The 13,765-nt window shown below is 41.0% G+C and overlaps 1 protein-coding gene across 1 annotated transcript; it reads left to right on the forward strand.

The window, feature by feature from the left end:
• The first annotated feature begins 8,227 nt into the window (after nucleotides 1-8,227).
• On the forward strand, nucleotides 8,228-10,931 carry LOC148700748 (uncharacterized). Its single transcript, XM_088707697.2, has 2 exons — nucleotides 8,228-8,381; nucleotides 9,766-10,931. The coding sequence occupies exon 2, from the start codon at nucleotides 9,788-9,790 to the stop codon at nucleotides 10,133-10,135; it is 348 nt and encodes a 115-aa protein (XP_088563823.2). The 5' UTR covers nucleotides 8,228-8,381; nucleotides 9,766-9,787; the 3' UTR covers nucleotides 10,136-10,931.
• Nucleotides 10,932-13,765: the final 2,834 nt, after the last annotated feature.

Raw genomic sequence — 13,765 nt, forward strand, 5'->3', positions numbered from 1 at the left:
TTATAGCAACTACCGTCCTCCCGGATGTCGGCAGAAAGAAAAACAAAAAGCGAAAAAGATCATATTGAAAATAAAAAAAAAAAAAACCCTCGCTATCGCCCATGCTGACAATATAATCTCTAAAGCAAGCACACTAATTGGGCATAACCAAGTGGTCCACCAATGCACCCCATGGTGTGAAGCTACGAAGGTGAAGCATGCTGATTCCATCCAAGAGGAGGACCACAACTTAAGATCCACTCGTGATAAATCCACCTGAAGGATTGTGGTGGTCCGGGCCTCCCGCCACTATTGATCCAGCATAAATCGGATGCACAATCCACTGAATTCGGCTTCAATCACGGGACACCGATAAGTGCTCAAAGTTGTCCCCTGCAGTGCTACTGCTACTACTTGTGATAATTCTCTGATGAAAAACAACTTGTCATTTCGTGCTTCGAGACATTTGGATGATGGTTAGAGACAAGTGATCTTTCAGACCAAGTATGTGTTCAGAGAAGCCAATATGGCCGCGGATTAGGTGGCTGCTTATATAGCCTGCCATTTCGGAGGCACCCTATGGCCAGAAAGGGAGTGTTATCTAGGACATTTCATGATTTGTTGTTTTTGATTTTATTGAGTGGGAAAATGGACCCATCAGAGAATAAAACTTGTGCAACTTTGGTTCTGGTCTGACCTTATTTGAGCTTCCAAATCCGATGGCGACGGAACTTTGATCCATTAGGCCCATGTCTAGCGACACGGGACCATTCGCCAAAGAGCCGGGCTTTTGTAACTTTGTTTGTGGGCGTACGCTTTGCACATGTGGCTGGCCTTGTAGTCAAAGCCAAAAATGCCCTCTCAGATGGGTCAAGAGTTGCGCAAAGACAACCACATGGTGGTGCCACTAGGAAAACTTTAGGTTACGCATGATGGAAGAGGCATTAGCTTTTACTTGTGCTAAGATGTGGCCAAAATAGGTCGACGGGTCGAGAGGTGATATGTGGCACAATATGAACTCAATTTTATTCGGATCTAAAATTTTGGGCTGATCCAAATAAGAAAAGCTCGAATATCGCTCCATCGAATTGAAAAATCTAAAGTCCGAGTCCAAAGGAAGAAGAATTTTTTGTTTATAAAAGAAGTCTAGATATTAGGTTTTTCTTTCAAACTCTCTCTAGTCTTCTCGCTACATTCATTTGCTATTCATTAAAACTTTTTCTGATTTAAGCATCAGAGAATTTGATAGGAGCCAATTCGGAGCAGCATCAAGCGCACCATAAATTGGTATTCTATCGAAGTGCCAACCAATCAGAAGCCTTCCAACCATCAAATCGGGCTTCGTCGGCAACAATAGAGACATCTTGATTCTTTCCTATGGACAGTGAAGCATTCCCCTTTATTCTTTACATTTTTTGATTTTATTGGGCCCCCTTGTATGAATTCGAGTTGGAACTGCCAGCACAAAAAAAGCTATTCTTTTTTGTGCCCAAGATAATCAGCAGTTGGACTAGGTGGGTCCAAGGCTCGAGGAAGAAGCCGCTCGAGCTCGTAAGTGGCACCAAGTTCCTAAATTGGATGGTGGAAAGCGTACATAAACGGGTTTGGCCTCGTCAAAAGGTGATTGGGATACAAATATGAGTGATAGGGGCAATCCTGGTGACTACTTAGTTTTAATTAATCTGAGAGAGGAGATAGCGCTCGCTCTTTAACTATTTTTATTTGTGTAGTTGCTTCAGTCTCATGATAGCTATGGTAGTTTACATAGTATTTGCCCAGAACCATTCCAATAGCAGCAAAATTTCATGGAAATCATCATGCTGCACACTATCTGCTGGTTAAAATTATTCTTATTTTTTGACTTTAGAAAATTTCTCTTCGTTAATCTCCCTGAAAATCTATAGCAAAATGCTAATGGTGTGCGTGATTGAGCCCTTCCAAAAGATTAGTGTGAACCCCAACATATTTGTTGATGCAACCATCATGATTTTGGGCACTCAGTTAAAAATAATTTTATATGGCCAATGACGTGTTGTTAATAATTTTCGTGGAAGTGAATCATGCATAAGAAGGACATGAGATGACAACTTGTTACTTTCACCAATTGACAAGGATTTCTGTGTTTTAGTAAAAGGTAATTGCAGATGAAGGGAGCAGCTTGCTTGTCTCCTTTTGGACATGAAAGGACACTACATATGCCAATGAAGCCAATTTAGGGGATGACAGCCACAAGAATTATCAGTGAATGTATCAACACTAACCTTTTAGGGCTTTATGTGTTGTTCTCTTTGGTTTACTGAATGAGTGCAATCAGTTAAGAAGTATTATTGAGCTCATTGACATTTAACTTTGGAGGCTTTAACCTGGTTTCTTTTTTATCCGTTATATTGACAGAGATCTCCAACCTAGATATCCCCCACCACCTTTGTCCTAGCCCTTCTTGTATGTACCATTGGAAAACTATATCTATAAAGAAACATACTGGAGATGGATTTGGCCAAAGAAACAAAAGCTTTGGGGATTGTGGATGTGGGAGATGCGATTATGTGAAGGGCATGATCACGTTCGCTTTTTGATTTCTCATGCGGTCGTAACTGGAACTAAAAGAGTGTGGTAACTTCTTGTTTTCACTATGTGGGTGGGAAAGGAGACGCCGGGGGTGACTCGCGTTCCTTATTGTTTTGTTCTTTATTGTTGCTTCCTTTTGGAGCCAACCACCATAAAGAGTGTAATAACTCTGAACCTCATCCAGAAAAAACTAATTAAAAGATATTATTTAGTTTTTTTGGGATTATACAAGTATCTATATTTATATATAGATAATATCGGATTAAATATCTACTCGTACGGATTCTCACATATCCTCCTAATGGGGGGCGAAATGGATCATCCAGCCCACAACAAAAGGACCACCCAATTTTAGCCCAATAAGCACCGACGCCTACTAGACGTGTCCTCGGTCCGGCCTAGAATCAGCCCGACCTTGAACTCCGCCAAAAGCTCCCCCGCCCTCCTGTACCCCTCGACTAAGTCCAAGACGTCCTCTTCGGTAATATACCCCGATCCTTGAGCTCGGGGTACCCCGCCTGGCGCACCTCGAAATCCGAGGTGCTGGGCTAACCACACTATATATCAAACTGACCCCATCGAACGCGTGATGCGATCTCTCAACGTGCTCGGCCTCGCCAACGGCTGTACCCATGTGCGCCCACATCCTCCTACGTGGCCGTATGTTGCAATGCCACTACACCACGCTTCATTAGCTGGCCCACGACAGTCAAAGGACAGCTCCATGACTACTCCAGCCAGTTCTCAGGAATGGGGGGCACTGCACGCCACCGCCCAGCTCTAGCTGCGCGTTATTCGGCTAAGAGACATCCCTCCTCATGATGAAGGCGGGCAATGCCTCTGCCTCCTGGGCCTCTCCACCGGGACTATAAACAGCCCCGTTATATAACCCCAAAGGGAAACTCCTTTTGAGAAAAACCAAATATATACCTTCCTAACTTGATCGTCGGAGGGTCCTCACCAGAAACACTGATAAGACTTTGTGCAGGTACTCCGGCACGCGGGTGGTAGATCTTGCCCTCTTCCTTGACGCCTCGGCGGCTCCCTCGACTCCTCCGGCGTGGTCGCCCTCGGGCCAAATTTGAACCACAACACCTCCCTTATTTAAGCCCCCGCATTCTTACTACGTTAAGGATGCAAATCCATTCTAATCAATCATAAGGCAATTAGCCCGTAGATAGCCCCAGTGGACCCATGCTATAGTGTTCTTTAATCCACGTTGGCAACATATCAAGTTTGCTCTGATACCATTTGTAGCAACTTCGAATTTTATCCAAAAAAATAGCCGAAAGGTATTATTTGAATTCCTTAGTCCTGTATATGTATACCCGATATGAAGCTAAACACATGCCCGCACAACTTTTCACGAATAGCTAAAAAGTCTATGTGTCCATTTTTGGCGTTATCATGCAAGCAGCAGCTTCTGGGATCATACCATTTAAGCATTGCCTGATATATCAGGATTAAAAAATGATTGAGTTGAATCCAATGGCAATGCAAAATTTTCACCATGTGCAAAATCGATGCTGTACAATGTGGTATATGCTGTGAAATATCAAGTGAGATCTTTGGTTAATTTTGTACACTATAAATAATGTTATTTCTCCAAATATTGATATTTTAATATTTTAGAAAAATATGTGAAATTAGATAAAGGATCATATTATATTAAAGGAATCTCCCACATACCTTTTCTCCAAAGGTTTTTATCTTTCAAGAAAATTGGATCTCCTCTTCGTCCACCTAAAAGAGCCTTATCAAACTCTAGAATAAGAAAAATAGGGTGGCGAGAAATGTGAATGGCAAAATGATAGGGGTGAGGAATTCTATAGAATTTCTTGTCTTACACAAGATCTAAGACTAAAAAGCATAGTAAAAATTTAAACTGGAAGCACAAAAATTAACTACAAGCTACATCAAGTAAATAATGCTGAGTTAAGAACTAGACGTCTAGACCTAAACTAAGGATATAACCAAAGGCCTCTTGCCACCTCTTCTTGCTGGATTTTCAGCCTCACAGCTCACATAATCTTGGTAAAATAACTCCTACCTCTCACAAAAATCTCCTCCCAAATCATAGCCTTACACCAAAAGATCTTAAACAGACTTTTACCGTTAAACAAATTGAGAATAATCTCAAAAGAAGTTTATCATTATTTCAACGAATTCTAAGACTATATAGGAGATATTTAAAAAGATACATATCGAATAAATAAGAAAAAAATACTTTTCTAATTTTTATTGGATTTCTAACTTATCTAACATGATTTTCTATAAGAAGGAAACATAAAAATTGAATAAAAATAAAAGAAATCATCCTTTAAATTATAGGTTGTGAAATGTCATTTCCATGATTTTGTAGAATTTTTTATAATTAATACAAGTTTAATAAATCTTTTATAAACTTTCTTATCCGACCTCCATTTTGAATAATTCAATATATGTTGGAAGCTAACTCAATGCTGGACATCATGGATATAGTTGCATCTAAAAGTTTTAACTGTGATAATATTGATGAAGCTTCGTTGCAGAGTAATGTGCACCAAATTGCTTTTCTTAATATGGCTAAAGATGAACTTTAAAATTTAAACTCACCAAACATCATTGAGTCAGTTGACTGCTTGCATTCTTTAAAGGAGTGCTTAATAGTTTAGTGATCTTTCAGGGTGTGCTCCGTCCCACTATCTTAGCTTATCCCGGATCTCGGAATGCCGCTCTTCATGCTTATTCAAATATAGTTTTAAATTTAGCTATGCTTTCTTTTTAAGCTTTGGCGCCCCCCACCATCATATGCATTTTCCTAATGAAATCTTTTTCTCGGTATCTGAATTCTTAGTTTTGATGGTAGATATGGGAATCCATGATTAATTGATTATATTACAAAATACAGTGCACCTTTTAGTCAATAAAAATTACTGCAATTAATTTAGGGTGGAAACACTACAATCAAAGTTTTTTTTTTTTTTAAAAAAAAAGATGGTGAGAATCAATCTCTCATGGGTCTGATCAACGTGATTCCAATTAAATTATTGTTGCCGCAGAGAACTAGCCCGTCCTAGGCAACGTGATGATAGACACAACGATTTTGGAGAGTTCGGCTATCGGTTGCTCCAATTAGGATAGGAGAGAGCGTGCAGTGTACGACCGCTATCGGGGTTCTTATTGGGTGGCCACACTTTGACCTGAAACAGTACAAATGAAGAAGTTCTATGGCCGAAGCATATTCAGCGAGAAATCCTCCGATACCTAAGTCAGAATGATACTCGAAGAATAGAAGAAGGTTCTCTTATAGTCTCTTAGAGCGTCTTGAGCACTTACCTCTTGGGTTTCCCTTCTTTTGTTGATTGCAAGGGTGGAGGAGCTTACCTACCATTCAGAGCACGTGGGGCGACCAGAAATGACTGGCCTGGGTATGACCTAGACATCGAGAGTGAATGCGTCTCGCATGCGGATGACGTCTTGCCTATCACATCAGTAGAATTTCAGCGATCACTAAGGCTTGGCTAGGATGCGGCCAACCATGGAGAGTTTATAATATGTGAATTCGGCCATGTGGCGCCTGACTCGCTAGGTAGCTGTTCCTGATCAACGATGTGCTGGCGTTGTGGCAAACTCTGATTAGTTGGTCCGTTTGGTAAGTTGTAGCCGACTTGGATACGCATATACTACCATGGATGATCTTAGCCACATGATCTATGCTAGATCTTAGCCACTCAATCTATTCCAAACTATTATGTTTATTTAGTCCATTAAAAAATGGTTCAACTGTTTTCACTTGAAAGACATGTCCACGGGGGACATAGCGTTCTACCAAAAATGAAGTCTGCGTATTCTTAAATTCATGGAAGTGGAACATGAATTGCTGATTTTAAAGCATCACTTGCACTAGGAAATGCCTTTGAACAAAGCGGACCGAGTTGCTCTCGAGCACTTACTCTCATGTTTCAACCGGATGCATCAAGAAGACACAATTTTATCAGCTGATGTTGCGGATTTTTTGTTGGTTTGACATGGGTTGTCGAATTCATATTAAGAGGTCAATCCTAGCGGAGCACCTGAATATCCTCCATCTACCTACTTTATCCTCTTAATAGTTCTATTTTAGGCTGCCCAATCCCAGTTGATACTACAGTTTTGATCGAAAAACTTCATGCTACATAAGTTGTGTCATAGACAACAATAATTCTGAAGGCAATTCAAAGAATGATTCTTTGATAGTTGCTAAGATGATTTTCTAGATCAGCATCTTTCGAGATCAGTTTCCATCCATTCCGACAGAATTACTGAAATATCGAGACAACTCTACGTACAGCACTATAGATTGGATGGCAACATAAACTATTAATTATATTGAATCTATCTTAGAGATAATTCTGACAGATATTTCTACTGAATTTTTAGATATTATTATTATTTTTTATATTTTCATGGATATCCGTGGAGCCCGTGAATATCCCCTGTCTATCCCTGGATTCTACTTTATCCTCCTACAGTCCAATTTCAGGCTGCCACGGCGGTGGAAGGCTGTGTACATATTTTTTTATTCCGCTGAGATCGGAAGGCCGTATTTGTCTGTACAGTGAACCGGGCGGTCGCAACTGAGCCGCGCTGCTGAGGCCGCAGTTCGGCAGGGAGATGGATCTTACGTGAGCGCCGGGCGGAAACTAAGAAATAATAAGCATTCCCCCCAGGCCCGTTTGTAGGAAGACAAACAAGACTAGATTACTTTCTTTAAGGCGCATCACACTAGAGGCTTTATCTAATTAGAATGCGGCTTCATGCCGAATAGTGTTTTTATTTTTATTTTGTTGACTACATCTATATTTGTTGTGTGTGAGCCGCTGTTGTACCATAAGCACGTCAGCATGCTTGATTAATACACGAACAGCGGTGCAGCAGTAGGGTTACTAGGTCCAGGTAAATCTACCCCTAGGTGATGGGATCTCGGTCAACTAGTCAACAGTAACGAAGACCGCAGCGGTTCAATTATTATACCGTTGCGGATCCATGTTTCAGACTGCCGACTAGGTTATTTTTTTTAAGGCACATCATTCTAGAGATTTCATCTAATTAGATGTGGCTTAATGCCGGAGTCTTTATATAGTTTTTTTTAAAATTTTGTTAGCCGCATCTATATCTGTTATGTGTGAGCTATTGTTGTACCATAAGCATGTCAACATGCTTAATTAAAATGCGGACGGCGGTGCACCAGTCGGGTTACCAGGTCCCGGTGTATCTACCTGCAGGTGACGGGATCTTGGTCAACTGGTCAACAGTAACGAAGACCGCGACGGTTCAGTTATTATACCGTTGCAGATCCATGTCTCAGTGGCATAGTCGTAATTAAACCAATTCAAACCGTTCAACGGCACCTATTTGTGTTTCTTGCGATAAGATATTGTTTTTTTTAAAAAAAAATCAAAAGATGTCGTCGTTTTCGACTCTTTTACTGGTCCTCAGTCCTCTCACAGTCTAGCTCCACAGTAAGAGCCGTCACACCGCTCCCAGGGAAAGAGACCGCGCATCCTCGTTTTTCGAGAACTCATCTCCTTTTTTTTTTGCTAAACAGAACTCATCTCCTTGAAAAAATAAAAAGAGCACCAAGAAGAGCACCTCACATCTCTCTACTTCCCTGCATGAGAGATAGAAAGCAACGGCACAAATTAAGGAGGATGCGAGGGTTTCGGCGAGACTGCGATTGATCGGTGGTTGAGAGCGCTGCTTGGGTCCAAAGAGAGGTCCAAGATAAGTGCTCGTCAGGTGCGGATTTGGTGTATTCTGGGCGGCGAGAGAGGGAGCAGAGAAGAGAAAAAGGAGGATAAGAAGGATGAAAGGTAAGAAAGCTGTCTATCTATCTATCTTATCCATCAGTACTCCTTTAAGCCCCCCATCCCTTTCCTTCCTCTTCACAGCTTTTCTGGATTTCTGTGCACTTTTCCTCCTCCTCCTCTCACGAAAGATGGCTATCCCTCTTAAAAGATCCCCTCTTCAGTACTTAACAGATAAATAAAAAGAAGCGTTCAGATGAGGTCCAGTCATGGCTGGTCCCTTGGTTCTAGTCAAGATACAACTAGAGTCGTTGGATTTTTTTTAAAAAAATATATTTTTGCTTTTATTTAATTTTTTCCAAAAACATATAAGATTTAAAATCTTGGCCGTTTCTTCAGACATTCCATGTCCGGTCGATGGGGGTGGTCTCGAAGCTCGATTCCAAGCTTCAGCCTCAAAGCACTTGTTCGCGCTAGTCTCCGTCCATCCCGTCCCAAGTTGCTTCTTGGGCTTCTAAAATCTAAATTCAAACGACAACCCCCTATCAGTAGGCTTTCTCGACGAAACCACGGCCCATCTCGAATGACCAGATTGCCCTTTTCTTCCCCGACCGGCCCGGCTGCCATAATCTCCTGGGTTAATTTTGTAATCGTGAATAGGGGTGACGTGTCGATGGTCCCGTTTGGGAGATCTCGTCGCAGCGTTGTTCGTTTGCGGTCGCCCGCGGCCACGCACATGGGAGCGGCAGCGCCTGCCGCAGCGCCTGCCGCATACATTATAAATATATATATATATATATATATATATATATATATACACACACATTTCATCTTACCCTCGACCGTATTTAATTTTAAACAGGAAAAGGAGAGGACAAATCCCAAGTTCCTTTTATTTATTTATTTTTTTTAACTGGTCCCAGTAAAGTGCTGACAGGCACAAACGGCACAAGAGCTGGTGCAGAAGCTTGCTCTTTTTTTTTTTTTTTCTGACTATTCATGTATTTCAGAAGATGAATAGTATAGTAGACTGAATTGCCTTATTTATAATGTATCATCTAGAAGAATTTTTATGGAAGAGTTTTGAGTTTTTTTTTTTTTTTTTTTTTTCCCTTCATCTTCTTGTTTTTACAACTCTTGTGGGTGCACCGATGTGTAGTGTAGGATGAGGTACCGTTGCATGAAAAAAAAAAAAAAAAAAAACCTTTTAAACTCCTTGCGGGCTTGTTTCTTTCGTAGTTCTAGCGGCGTGCTGTTCTCGAGTCATGAAGGGGCGGCCGGAAGCTCTAACCATCGATACGCGAAATCCGGGGAGAGTACGGCTCTTGAACTCCGCGTCCCTGAGTTACCCCCGGTTTAAACCTTCTTTTCTTGCCATTCTACCTTCTCGTTGAAGCTATAAGAAGGGGCATTTCGGTCATTTTGAGGTGTTTGTGTACAAATATTTCAGGTTGGAAGCTATTGCGTGTGGGATGGAGAGATCAGAGAGGAATGGGAGGAGAGGAGCGGAAGAAGTTGGAAAGACTGCGATTAATCTGGGGTCGAAGAACATCAAACAGTTCTCAAAGCGGGGGAAAAAGGAGAAGAGAGCAGAGAAGAGGTCTCCTCCCTCAAAAGGGTGGCAGGCCTCAACGCCCAAGCTAAAGAAAGAGGGGAAGAGAGCATTGGTCTCCGAGGCAAAAGCATCTGGTTCTATCGGCATGGGAGAAGACGCCGCGGCGTCGGCAATGGCGGCGGTGGCGGAGGAGGAGATGGTGCTGGGCTGCTGCTGCTGGTGGTGGTGGTGGTGGTGGTGGTGGAAGGCTACAGATGCAAGATGATGAGGTTTTCTTCTTGTTTGAGGTGTATGTCCGCTTGTCGAACTGGGATATTGGCGTAATAGGCTCAATCACTTTTTTTTTTCCAAAAAAAATTATTTTGCTTTCTTGCCTATATTATATATGTATATGCATATATTTTTGTTGTAGTTTTGTTTGAAAATTCTACTTTGTCTTCTTCTTCTTCTTCTTCTGTACCCTACGCTGTGAATGAGATGTGGGCATTTTGCCATATAAATGGTTAATGGAGATCGTGTGTGGGAATGCGAAAGTAGGATCAGTGGCTTTGGCTTGGCTTCATCATCTCCTCTCTCTTTTTCCGTTTTGTATATTCTTTTTGGCTTGTCATCTCTCTTTCTTTCTTTATCTCGTTTGTCTGTTGGAGATTGGTTCAGACTTACATCAATGCTCGCCACACCAGACAATAGAGTTCAAAATAATTATATGATGATAAATTAATTATAAATTTCTTAAATATTCATTCGGACGGTAAGTTAGCTACAGATCATTTCTGAATGCTGAGCTATCCATCCCATATCACCCAAACACCACCATATCTGCCACCCTCTTGTCCTGAGCGACTGCAGGAGAGTTTAATGTAGCAGACTAAATCTTCTCTGTTGGGTATCTTTCTTGTGTAGCAGTATACATTGGGTTGTCTTTCTTTGTAATATCCGCTGGCTAAAACCGTGGAAGGCTGTTCCTAGGCCTTCAAGCATTCCCTGCCCCTCCATGGAGGCAGGGACAACTGAATCGGCCGGCCGGCCGGTTGGTTATCCATATGAGAGGAGAGGAAAACTTTGGGTTGTTGGGAGAGCAGAGCCCCTGCGACTTCAGTTATTCCAGGTGATCAGGTGAGTGAGGTGCAGGTCCATTGATGCGCATCTCAATTGTTTGGACTCTGAAATTCCTGCGAATGTTTCAATTAATTTGGAGGCCTTGATGCTTTGTTTTTTCTTTTTTCCGCTCAGACGGCATGTTATATGAATACAGCTACGAAAACCAAAATAAAATATTATTAGGTTGGGCGGATCACTCCGGAAAAACTCGATGGGTCGGAGGAAGAGAGCCGTCTCCAACACTGATGTATTATTTTTTTGACTTTTTTGAATATATATACATACTAAAAGCGTATGATTCATGAACTATGAATGATGCAACGTAAAAAAAGATCAAGATAAAATATTTCTAAAATGATTCAATTTGCTGCGCCATTTGCCTCCACGCTAGAAGGCCTCGATGCCTTCACGTAGTAGAGCTAACTTGTGCCATTTTTCGATGTTGTAGCGCTGTTGGGGTCCTATTATCTTGGCTAGCGTGACATGACTCAAGGGATGTCCAAAGTGGACCCATTTCGATCGAACCGTGCCATGCCTAACCACCTACTCGTCCGCATGTACTCGTGCCTACTGCATTAACTCTCCCTGCAACCTTGTCCACGGAAACACCGACCTCCAAGACGTGTTCGACCGTCTTCCGCAACCACCTCGAATGCCGCTCAAAGCAACCAAGGATCGCGTCGAACCCATGGCCTCCACTTAAGCAAGGAGCTGCGTAGCGAGCTAAAGCTTAATAATAACACTCGGAACACCAATCCAGAATGGAGGGTTATTCCGAACTTTGATGCAGCAAGCCATGTATTTAACGTTTGAAGGCTGGGAAGTGGGAAGGGGGCAAAGGATTGCATGCATGCCCATCCTCGCCAACTTTATATATTGGCGATACCAACTTAGTGAATAATTTTTTGAGGAAAACCTGCCCTGTTTTAGTATATATATACCCTCGCTTATATCGCAAACAAGATCATCTAAACAGAGCCTACATAGGGATGCAACTGTTGCAGAGCTTTGGCAGTAAAAGATATGGAAGGCAGCTCTCTGAAACATTTACCTTAGAATCAGTTTGAACCTCTCAGCAACCCAGCGGATCGTTTCTTCCGGGGAAAGAAAGATGGTGCAGAAATCCATGCATTATGCATGAGATAACAAGAGTAAACTCAACAAGTTATAATCAAGCAACCAATTTTAGTTTTGTTGCATGTATGTATGCCTACCATGAACCAAGAATAATCTTCTTGTGACCTAGGAAGATGAACGAGTTTGAAAGGGCATAAGCACAAAACTTTCTAGGGTTAGGGCCTAATAACAGATCTAGCATGCAACCATACATGAACATGAACTAGCGTTCGCATTATTCGTACATGTGCTTGAAGCATACACATATGACAATTATTGTTTTGTTTATATGTTGTGTGTCACTCAATTTAATTTGGGAACTATCAACTTAAACCAAAAAGATTGTGACGCCCGCATCTAGCTGCATTGCTAAGGTCCAAGAATCAAATCAAACCATGCAATGATGTTCAAGTAACATAAGTCCCACCATCAAGGTCTGCACTTAAGCATTTAGCTGAAATTTATCACGCAGGTGTGTGAATGACTATAAGAGAATTTAACAAAAACAAGGTCTCCAATTCCTTCCTCTCCTATCAGATGTTAGTCCTGCATTACCTAGCCTGAAGTATGGTACCATCCCTTCCGAAATGCATAGAATTTCTAATCTGTCATCTTTGCACGATTTGTGTTGTTTCTAAGTTACATCTGAAATCACTGGTTTTCCTGAGACCAACTTGAGTCGAGGATCCCAACTTTATAGGCTTCTAGATGCTTGAAACGCAATCAAATTGGACTGTCGACCCTAATGGTGGCCTTAGATTGACACTGATGGATGCACTGCGCATATATTCAATTATAATATTTAAGCATTGGACAAAGGCTCAAACTTTTAACTAGACGATATACAAGCAAAGAAAAGATTATAATGTGAAACAAAATATGCACTCTAAGCCTTAGTCTTAAAGCAACACCCAAACTAGGTCCATAGGCAATAACTACTGTCAAGCTGCGCCTTCTTGAACCAATCCATTCTAATAATCAAATCTGGTAAATCCGGACAAAGAACATTTAACTCACTGAGCTAGCTTTTAGGGATAAATAATGAATTCGGTCTCAATAGGGATAAATAATGAAAAAAGAAATCCAAAAGAAAAAGTTATCGAGACTTGTTGGTTATGATTATGATTTATTAATGGATGATAGGAAGTTCTTTGTTTAGAAAATATAACTAATTCTCTTCAAATTTTCACAAGAACTGCTCGAGAAAAAAAAAAGATTCAACCTATCCTGATGTTGGCAAGTGGGAGAGAGCCGAAAAAAAAAAAAGGATTGAGGGCTTCTTCAAGATGTGTATCCCGATGATATTAGGGAATGATAATTTATGACTTAATCCACTTTAGGTAGATTCAAATTTAAAATAAATGGATTTAGATAAGGCTTCAACCTATCTAGACTTTTCTATTAAATGGGTCAGGTTTGGATTTAGACCTTCGATCTGTTTAATCTATTTTGACCTATCTAATAATTGGATTGGGTGATGATCTGATCCATTTAATCCATTTAAAATCTATTTAACCCATTTAAAACCTACTTAACTCATTTCTGTCCTGTTTAACCTAACCACTTTAATCTGTTTATATCCATTTAATCCGTAAAAATTCTACTTAATCTATTTAACTCGTTTAATCTTGCACAATCTATCTAATAAACGAGTTATGTAAGTCGAATTAGATTACTT

This window comes from Phoenix dactylifera, chromosome 11, assembly GCF_051530095.1.
Source record: "Phoenix dactylifera cultivar Ajwa chromosome 11, Ajwa_hap1_PhDact_Kaust_v1.1, whole genome shotgun sequence".
Classification (NCBI taxonomy): domain Eukaryota; kingdom Viridiplantae; phylum Streptophyta; class Magnoliopsida; order Arecales; family Arecaceae; genus Phoenix; species Phoenix dactylifera.